At 50.4% G+C, this 10,548-nt stretch overlaps 1 protein-coding gene across 1 annotated transcript in view; it reads right to left on the minus strand.

The window, feature by feature from the left end:
• Window positions 1-5,609: 5,609 nt before the first annotated feature.
• ZCCHC7 (zinc finger, CCHC domain containing 7) overlaps window positions 5,610-10,548 on the minus strand; it is a 106,793-nt gene continuing 101,854 nt past the window's right edge. The window contains exons 7-8 of the mRNA XM_010005526.1: window positions 6,522-6,639; window positions 5,610-6,052 (exon numbers count right to left, since the gene is read on the minus strand). Of these exons, the coding sequence (XP_010003828.1) occupies window positions 5,610-6,052; window positions 6,522-6,639 (561 nt within the window). The remainder of the gene's footprint in view (window positions 6,053-6,521; window positions 6,640-10,548) is intronic.

Below are 10,548 nucleotides of genomic sequence, written 5' to 3' on the forward strand. Positions count from 1 at the left end.
CCCGCACCGGCAGCGCCCGAGGGGGAGGCCCCACAAGCTGCTCCTGCCTGGTGCTTCCCCACAGACCTGTCTGTCTGGAGGCCCCCAAGGTCTGCCTGGAGCCCCGGGGGTCGTGCCGCGGGGTCCAGAGCCCCCCTGGGGGTGTGGGTGAGGGTCCAGGTCCAGGGCAGCCCCGGCCCCGCATCGCTCAGACCCGCTTGGTTGAATTGTTTTCCCAGCAGATCCTACAACAGCTCATGCCTCCAGAGACAGATATATATTGATATTTTTTTAGGCAGACTTTAGGGAAAATAAAGCTTCAAGGAGGAGCCAGCCCTCTGCTCCAGACGTGCTTGGTTCCTTCCTGGAGCTGGTGTCCTGTGGAGATGTGCACCTCAAATCACAGGATTCCTTCCTCAACCTTGCTGTGTAGTGGCTGCAACAAATGATAGACCAAATACTCTTTTCTCCCCTCTTCACTCCTGGGACAACTGCCCCCATTATCAAACAAGGCTCTGACCTTTTGATCCATCCATCTTGTCTCCTCCACAGAGCCTGGGCTGAGCTGTGGCCGTTTATTTATTCACGCAATGTAGGTTTCCTCATGCTCATTCACCAGTGCACATCAGCTGTGACCTCGAGACTCTGTCCTCTCCTGGGATAAGCATGTTTTTCAGTCCCAGGCATCTCTGGAGTAAAGGCTGACAGTTCTTTAAAGGAGGGGGAGAAAAGCTGGTGAGAGGAGTGACAGGCTGAAGTACATTTTGGTTTAATAGGATAAAATGGAGCTCAAAGGAAGTAACTCTGTCTGCAAGTCACCTGGTCCAGAACAGGGTTTTAATGTAGTGCCTGCCCACCTATGGTGGTGATATTTTTGCTGGTGGAAAATGCACCACCCCTTTTTGCAATTTTCCTCTCCTCTAACACAACAACATCTCGCATTGTATTATTTTTGCACTAGGGCCTGTGAGATTCAGCTGCTGTCCTGGCAGTGCTGGGAGGCACCAGCACCAGAGGGAGCTGCGGTGGGGCCCCCTGGGCTGCCCCCCTGGGCTGCCCCCCTGGGCTGCCCCCCGGGGCTGCCAGTGCCCAAGAAAGAGACCCAGGAGCAGGGCCCCCCGTAGGGCACACAGAGCAGAGCTTCCCCAGCACATCAGTGGAGATGATTTCAGATTTACAGGCCTGGGTGTTCATTGTGGGACTCTGCTCCAGGGCTGGAAATGTGTCTGCAAACAAAGGTTCTGTTGTCTCGCTGCACCTCTGCTCCATCACTGGCCTGAGGGAGGTGTTGAAGCTGGAGTGAGGGACACTGTGAGGCACCAAGTCTGAGCATCCAGGCACCAGATCCCCACAGCTGGTGGGATGTAAGAGTCTTGGTTGGCCCACTGTGGATTCCAGCAGTGCCTGGCCATGAGATGCTGGACGTCACCCTGCTCAACAGCAGCTCAGGGCACTGCTGCCTACATGGCAAGGAAGGCAGGACCAGGCTGCTGGGAGCCCCCCGAGGAAAGAGCCCTCAGCAGCCCCTCCACTCATCAGCTTGTTCAACCACCTGCCAACTCCAGCAGCTGTTTGTTTACCTCTTCCTCCTCAGACAACCTGCCGTGGTCCCCTCTCATTTTTACCTTTTAAGATCTGTTTTCCTAGTTTCTCAGTGACACTCTTCTTACTGTTCTTGAAGCATCTGCTTTGTCCTGCTCATCCCCATATCAGCTCTTTTCCTTTGCACCTTACTAACCCAGCTGCTCTTTTCTAGAGGACAACAGCCTCATTCCTGTCAGTCTTGCTGGCCGTGTTACGTGGACCTTCTGATTACTTCTGTGAATTCTCAGGTGGGCTCACTAGAGCAGATGCACTCTGCCTCGATGTGTGAAGCCTGACAAAAGTCAGTATCTGAGCTGTTGTCGTGACCTGTCCTGACCTGAGTGGACTTGTGGTTAACGCTGCATTTTGTGCATGTTGCTGGAGCACCTTGTTTCTCTGACCACAGCTGCCTTGTGTCCAGCCTGGGAGCTGCACTGGTGTCCTGCTCCCCCACCAGTCAGATCCTGGCCTTCACATGCCAAGTTGACAGAAGAAGCCCCTTCCTTCAGTTCCCTCTTGCTTCCCTGTGTTGCTGTTTTATCTTTTTCTCTTCCTATGGTCCCAAGCACCCCACATTCTGTCTGCTTTAACTCACTGTCTTAGAACCACAAGCAGCAGACGTGATCAGAGCAAAAGCCAGGTTAGATACCTGCAGGACTGAGCGGCTGCAGTACTGTGAGGGAAAGCCAGAGACCTTTCCACCACAATGTGTCATCTGGTGCTTGCCAGAGTCACTGCCAGTGAAAAGCAGAATGTGCGTTTCACCCCAGCACTGGGTAAGTTACCTTGCCAGCATGAGCTTCCCAAGACAAGGCAAGCTTGTGCTCACCAGCACATCCCTGTTTTCAAAAAACTTCTATACCAGAGTTCAAGGTGAAATATTTTTGACTGAGGCCACTGAGCATCAGAGAATCATATCACATAATCATAGGATGGTTTGGGTTGGAAGGGACCCCAAAGATCATCCAGTCCCAACCCCCCGGCATGGGCAGGGACACCTCCCACCATTCTAGGCTGCTCCAAGCCCCATCCAACCTGCCCTTCAACACCCCCAGGGATGGGGCAGCCACAGCTTCCCTGGGCAACCTGGGCCAGGCTCTCACCACCCTCACAGCCCAGAATTTCTCCCTCACATCTCATCTCCAGCTCCCCTCTTCCAGTTTTAATCCATTCCCTCTCATCCCATCCCTCCCTGCCCTTGTCCCAAGTCCCTCCCCAGCTTTCCTGGAGCCCCTTCAGGCACTGGAAGCTGCTCTAAGGTCTCCCTGGAGCCTTCTCTTCTCCAAGCTCAACACCCCAACTCTCCCAGCCTGTCAAGCTAGGACTCCTGGCTGGCTTAACTCCTGCCACAGCAGCCAAGCACCTTTAAAGAGTCAGGAAAAACTGTGACTTGCTGCTCCTCTGACCACCATCTGAGATGCAAGTGGGCAGCAGAAAGGCACCTGCACCTCATGCTTGGGGCCAGGCCTGCCAGGGCTGGTGCACATCTCCCAGTGCTGGTGGGCTTCCCTGTGCAGAGCCATCCCAGCTGTGCCTTTGCCCAGCACCCATGTTACCTCTGACATGGGCTAGGCTGCTAAATAATGCATCATCAGAGAGCCACGGCATAATGCCTGGAGTAGAAGCACATTGCACTTCTTATTTCCTTGCAGGTTCCTTAGAAAATGAGGTGGCAGAGAATGAGAATGGTGGGATGAGTGGAGTCAGGGAGTCAGAGAAGGTTTCTGTGGGGAATCTCACCAGGGCATGCTGCCCTGGTGGCCATCAGAACGAGGTTCTTCTGGCCTTACATCTGAAGAGCCACTGCCTTACTTCTTTTATGGCACATGACACACCACACCTCACAGCCTGACAGCTCACAGCCACCTCTCAGTAGATGCTGTTGCAGATTATTGTTTTCTCCTTGGCCTCCTGGACATTGCCAAAAACACATGTCCTGCAGTTTTGGGGGAGCAGAGCAGAAAAATACGTGTCCTTGATGTTTCAGAGCAGATGAGAGGTGTGGAGGATATGAGAAGCTCCAGAGCTCGGGCCAGTCCTCACTGCACTATTGTGCAGGGAGATTGGTGAGGCCACCATTTCACTGAGTCATTTTTACCTTAAAAAAACCCTTTCCAGCTCTCCCTGGAGGCCGAGCAGCCACTGGGATGCTCTCCTCAGGGAGCAGTTACACGCTCACCCTGTGTGAGGGCAGAGATTTTCCTCCCCTGTCCATGTGCTGTAGGTACAGGCTGAGCATGTACCCCCAGACTGGCCACTCCTTGTGTCTGATCCATCCATCTCTTGCAGATGGAGAACTGGTACCCTTTGGGACCCCCCTTCATCACAGCACTTTGTCTAAGGGAATGTTAGGGGACATGACAGCAAGAAGTGTCTCCTGAACTCTTGGTGTCTCTTAAAGGAGGTTTCCCCTCCTGGAGAAGAGATTTACTCATCACTGGACAACCTGCCTGGCCATGTGGCTGACCCAACACCTCAGACAGGTCGAAGTGATCTTGATGCTTCATCTGAATTGTCCCTCCCTGCCCACCAGTCCACAGGCTGGTTCAGCTGGGGGCTCCTGGAGACTTTTATTCAAATACAAACAGGTATTTATTTATAAATAAAGAAGGATGTAAAACACAGCACAGAGGAAAAGATGAGTCCCGATATTACAGGTGAGTCTTTTCAGGAGCAGAATTAGTATGGTTTAAAAATTTTATTAGTGCTAAACATTATTTACCTTTTCCATATCACCAGGACTTTTCAATCAAGTAATCAACAAAGTTAAGCAAAAAAGTTTCAGTTGCCAACGAAGACACACTTAAAGCAAAACTGGGCATTAGGTTCCTATAAGATGTAGGCAGAGCTCTGCTCCAAACACCTCTTAAGTTGAGGTGATAAAGTCGCTAAAATACCAGTGTTACCACTGGAGACTTTGCAAAACAAAAACCTGATGAATGTGGGGGGTACCAGTGAGGAATACTGCTGGCAGAAAGGCAGTCCTGAGTTTTTTCAAGTGTGCTCATTTCCCCTCCTCAAATACCCTTGCATTGGCACAGGTTGCAAACACTTTCTGATTTCAAACCGCAACCCCAGCCAAAGAGCCCCTGCCAGTGACAGCAAAGAGGGGATACCTGCCTTTATGGAGCTGAGCTGTTGGTTGCTATCAGCTGCTTAGCAGCAGAGGTGTGGCACAGAGGTCATCAATCAGCAGAGCACAGAGAATGTCCTTTTCAGAACCAGAAAACCTCTTGCCAGAGCTGACATACTTCCATCTTAGGACAGGGAAGCAGACAATATTTTTAATTATTCTCAGTAATGCAAGAAAATGTAAACAAACCCTACACTTTTGTATCCCCAATGTAAAGTTTTTTCGGGTTGTTCCTTTGATGAAGCATTTATGCTTACAAAGCTTTTAATAGCACAACTGATTAATTCCAGTGTACAAAAATAACTGTCTAAAAAAAGTATTAAACTGCAGCACAGGATGCCAAGGACCATGTGTATTTTCCACACACTGCTGCCTTTTCTCCAAAAACACCTTCCACATCCAGGGGAACAAGGACATACTTAATTCCAGCTGTAAACTCTGCTGCTTTCCCAGCTGCTCCCTGGCAGGGACCTGAGGGAGGAGTGTCTGGGGGGCTGGGGGAACCCTGAGTGCCCACAAGAATGTGCTCGGTGCCCATGTCCCTGGTCTCTGCCCTGGCTGCCCCAAACCTGAAAGTCTCTACAGCACCAGCTCCAAAGGCGCCGTGTCCCCTGGCAGCAGAGCCAGCCCCAACAAAACCAACCCACCCAGCCTGTCCCCTTCCTCCCCCCCCCCAAGCAAAGCAAATGACCCCACAGCCCACTGGGGGCTGCCCAGCCCAGCCAGTGAGTCCTGCCTGTCACACAGGCTGTTCCCACAGACAGAGCCCTCCCTGCAGGGACAGGGGTGGACACGGGATGTGCGGTGACACTGCAGGGATGGACTCAAACTCAGTGTGCTAAAAAGAGGGACAAAAATAAAACAGGGTAGAGCTGGAGCCTGGAAGTGCCAGTGCTGCCTGCCTAGTTCCTCCTCACCAGGATTTCTGTTTGGACTTCTTCCTTCTCTGTTTTATGAGGAATAAATTCTCACTAACATCAGGAGAAGCGTCCTTCCTTTTTTTCCATTTCTTCTCCCTTTTAGCACCTTCCAGAGGTTCCTGCCCAGCCTTTCTCCCTGAGAATGCCCGGAAAAGAGATTTGTGCCGAGTTTTGCTGCCCTTGCACACCTGCCTTTTCCACCCTCTGGAGAAGTCCTCTTCCAGATTCTGCCCCATTCCAACATGACTTCTGCGTTTCTCTTCTCTGGGTTTCTCTGCCCGGGACATCTTCATCTTTTTGTGGCGCTCACCATCTCTGCTGTGTTTCCTGTGCTCTTTCCAAGGCTTGCTCTTTTTCTTATGGCTGTGCTCCCTGTGTTTTTCTTCCTGCCACGGTGTCTCTGACAGCTCTGGCAGAAGGCCAGCTTCTTGTAATTCTGTAAAACAGAGCAGTTTATTTCAATACCCTCAGAAAATCTAAAACCTCCTGCCCGAACCACCACGGCTTTCCTTACGTATGTATGAAGCTGGCTAGAAAAAAAATAATTATCTGATAGATTTTTTCATCCTGGTTTTTCTTTTCTGTCAACAGACTAGAATCTTAACAAATTACAGTTTAATCCTTTTCCTGCTAGATGATACCATTTTTAATGTCACTGGTTGTTTTTTTTGGAATTAAAACACCTAACAATGCCCACCTGGTGCCTTTGACACAACACATTTCCATGACTGACATGGATGAATAAAGTCACAAATCTTTTACTGCTATTAGACTACCTGTTCAAATCCCCATAGCTTTTCCCAGCACATGAAAATAATCCCACAGTATTTCTCAAAGCTGGTAGCACAGAAGAGAGTATTTCAAAGAGCTGAAAGGCAGGACGGATGTCCCAAAATATACTGTACCTGCAACCTTTTTTTTTAATCTGTTTGCTCTTCTCTTGATATCACATTCATCATCGTAGTAGTAGATGAAAGGAGAAGTTGGGAACATGCTCCCGTGCATCCGCTTTTCTGAGCACTCCTGCAAAACACATTTCAAGTCACTGGAGGTGTCTGAGTTGTAATTTTCCTGGAAGACAAATGGGTCCAGTTCTGCCAGTGCTGGTCGGTACCTGAGGATGTGCCCAGCAATTCTTTAACCCCTGATCATTTTATTACCATCCAATAATCCTGCCTGTACCTGCAGGACAAGGGGCATTACAGGAGCCAGGCTGCAGTCCTCTGGTGGGAAATGGGAGGAATCCCAGACCTTGTAGCCTGGACAGACACGGGAGATCAAGAGAGCACTTGGTGAAGGGAGAAGGAGCTTCTGGGTGTGGGGAGCAGGGCTGTGCTGCCCTGCTCTGCCTCCAGCACCAGCACTGCCTGCTCTCCTCAAAGGACAGACAAGTTTAAAGTCAGGGCAGGTTTTTTTTACCCTGCATTATTTGGGGTGAAAAGAGGTGAAGAAACATGTGGGACTCCAGGGGCGGGTGGAGAGAAGGAGTGAGGGTGGGTGGGAGGCAGAGGCAGCCCCATGGGGTGTGGGAACATGGGCTCTCACCACTGCAGAACAGCAGGAGACTCCAGAGCTGCAGGGCAGAGGAAGAGACCCCCGAGCAGCTGGTTGTGGTGAGGGAGGGGCTGGCTCCTGCACCATGTCAGTGTCAGCCTATGTCCCAAACACTTGGCTCAGGACTGTGGGTTTTTTCACTGCTGTGCACAAAGTTCCAGCAACGTCCTGCGAGCCAGGCTAACTGGAATGCCTCCTGTGACCCTGCCTCTTTTTCAAGGTACCCTGTGGTATTAACTGATGCCTTCTTCTCCTTGTAACTTGCTTGTTAACTGTTGGGCTTTGCAGTATCATGTTCCTGCTTCTTAGGCACTGCCCAGATGAGCTCTGGGCTGTGTCATTCTCAGGAAACTCCTGCTCCCCCTGGTGCCCCCACACACGCGATGCCGTTTTCCTCCCCGTGTTTGTTATTTCTACCCCCCAGCACCCCTCCCCACCACCTCCTCCTGCTTCCTTCCCTCTCTTTTGTAAAGGCACATCAGAGATGCATCTCAGATCTGTCTCCTACGATCTCAGCTTGTGTGTTGTCTGTACTTGGCTGCAGTCCAAGGAAGGACCAGGTTATTCCCAGTGGCAGCATGAGGTTGTGGCTGGTCCTTCTGGACATCCACTGCTCCAACTTCACCCACCCTTTTGGTCATGCCTTCGTAGGAAGATATCAGATTAGTCAAGCAAGGTTTCCCCTTAGTAAATCCATGTTGGCTACTCCTGATAACCCTCTTCCTCTTCTTGCTTAGAGCTGATCTCCAGAATGAGCTGCTCCCTGCACCTCCAGGGATGGAGGTGAGGCTGACTGCTTGTAGTTCCCTGGGTCTTCCTTCTTGCCCTGTTTGAAGCCTGGAGTGACACTGGCTCTCCTTCAGTCCTCAGGCACGTCTCCTGTTCTCCATGATTTTTCAAAAATGATGAAGTGGCTCCCCAACTCCACCAGCCTGCTCTCTCAGCACATGTGGATGCATCCCATCAGGGCCTGTGGATTTGTGTGTGTTCAGTTTATCCAACTGATCTCTAACCCAGCCCTCACTAACCAGTGCAGAGTCTTGCTCCAGTTTTGCTCCCTTGCTTCCAGTGACCTGCCCATGCCACCCTACCCTGTGCTCCTTGCTCCTCCCTGTCTCCCTGTACCCATGGAGCAGCTCAGCAGTGTCCATCCTACTCGTGGCTCTGTCCTTCCCTCCAGGGCAGCTCCAGGTCTGACCTCTCCTGGGACACCAGTGCTGGAGGCATCACAGAGGACCAGGCTCAGGAGGGATCTCCTGGGTCTGGCATCCCAGGAGGGGGACACCAGGCACACCTGCAGGGGCTGGGGGGATCCCCATCCCTGCAAGAGCCCCGAGCAAGGCAGTGGGCTGGCCCCTCATTAACTTCCCTCCCCTCTTACTTTTCTGCTGGGATGCCCCTTAAAATCAGCACATCTTTCTTGTGGGCCACAAGAGACAATGTTTTGGATATGTGGGCTGCTATGAAATGAACTACCCCATGAACTCTACTGAAGAAAGAAAGATTTATTGTCCTCATTAAATCCTGAGCTTACATAAAAGCGTGGCTGCCTCAGAAAGCAGTGCAGCAGATTCAGGAGGCACAGCTGCCATGTGTCAGAGCCCCTGGCAGATTGTGTCTTAACTATTTCCACCTCCACACTGCAAGAAATGATCCTCAATACCCTCCGTATTGGAACTGCACAGTTCACTCTGGGATTTAAGAAATTTTTTTTTCTCTTGACTCTGTATTTGGGAAAGGTATCCCTAGACGTCTGGCAAAGAAAAGGAATTTCAGGTGTTCCTAAACTAGGTAAAATGGTAACATGGAGGGAAATGGAGTGGGAAGCACTGATCATGTTGCCTCTACACCAAATAAACCCCAGCCTTTTCTTCTTGGCCAGTTTATTATTCCTCTACTTTAACTGCTCAAAAAGACAATACAGCAGGAGTCCTGAGGTACAAAAATGGGAAAAATGTTGAGATGCTTGTCATCAGAAGTAATTTTTAGCTGCTTAGAATATTTACATTGGGAAACAAAACAACAACCTCAACAAAAAAAAAAACAAGAAAAATGAACTTTTTCCTCCTGTACACTTTGGGTGTATCTTTTGGGCTCTGGCAGAGCTTCTCACCACACAGACTCAGGGACTGATTCCAACCTCCGACAAAGAGAACCTTCATTGGTCTCCCAAGACAGCTTGACATTAAAAATCCTGTTTATCTTTCAGCTCTGGCATGAGAAGATCCCAGGTAACCTGCCCTACCCACCACTGCCCACAGGGATTACCTCTTCATCTGAAAGCAGCAGCAAGCTTTTGACCACACCTCATACATAGCCAATAGGATTCACACAGCACAGGAGAGAACAGGAAGACGTTTCCTGGGAATTTGCTACCTCTAAACTGTAGGAATCTATAAACTTAGCTCATCCAACACATTACTAGCATTCATTATCTAGAATACTTGTGGCTCCTGGACTTACTCTATAAAATAACTAACATTTGTTGGTATTTCAGGTAGAGAGCTGCACTTGTCAGGACAGGGGCTGAAAAAGTTGATGAGTATCAGCATCAGTCCTAGAAATGCAGCACCCCTCTCATGCTGTCCTCCTTCAGCAGCCCGTGTACCTCACAGGAGGGTCACTCAGATGTTAAATTAAACTAAGAAACTATAAGTAAAGATCATCAAAAGGAGGCAGAAATGGAAAATGCCTAAATTCGGCATTCAAATTTGTGGGCTGATTGTGGTGAAAAACATTGAATGTGGCAGTAAGGTACTAGTATTTCACCCCATGAGGCATGAGGAAGGAAGGAAGGAAGGAAGGAAGGAAAAAAGGAGGCAGAAATGGAAAATGCCTAAATTCGGCATTCAAATTTGTGGGCTGATTGTGGTGAAAAACATTGAATGTGGCAGTAAGGTACTAGTATTTCACCCCATGAGGCATGAGGAAGGAAGGAAGGAAGGAGGTACTAGGAGTGCACCCCATGAGGCATGAGGAAGGAAGGAAGGAAGGAAGGAAGGAAGGAAGGAAGGAAGGCAGGAAGGAAGGCAGGAAGGAAGGCAGGAAGGAAGGCAGGAAGGAAGGCAGGAAGGAAGGCAGGAAGGAAGGCAGGAAGGAAGGAAGGCAGGAAGGCAGGAAGGAAGGCAGGAAGGAAGGCAGGAAGGAAGGCAGGAAGGAAGGCAGGAAGGAAGGCAGGAAGGAAGGCAGGAAGGAAGGAAGGCAGGAAGGAAGGAAGGCAGTAAGGCAGGAAGGAAGGCAGGAAGGAAGGCAGGAAGGAAGGCAGGAAGGAAGGCAGGAAGGAAGGCAGGAAGGAAGGCAGGAAGGAAGGCAGGAAGGAAGGCAGGAAGGAAGGCAGGAAGGAAGGCAGGAAGGAAGGCAGGAAGGAAGGCAGGAAGG

This window comes from Chaetura pelagica, unplaced genomic scaffold (assembly GCF_000747805.2).
Source record: "Chaetura pelagica isolate M959 unplaced genomic scaffold, ChaPel_1.0 scaffold499, whole genome shotgun sequence".
Classification (NCBI taxonomy): Eukaryota; Metazoa; Chordata; class Aves; order Apodiformes; family Apodidae; genus Chaetura; species Chaetura pelagica.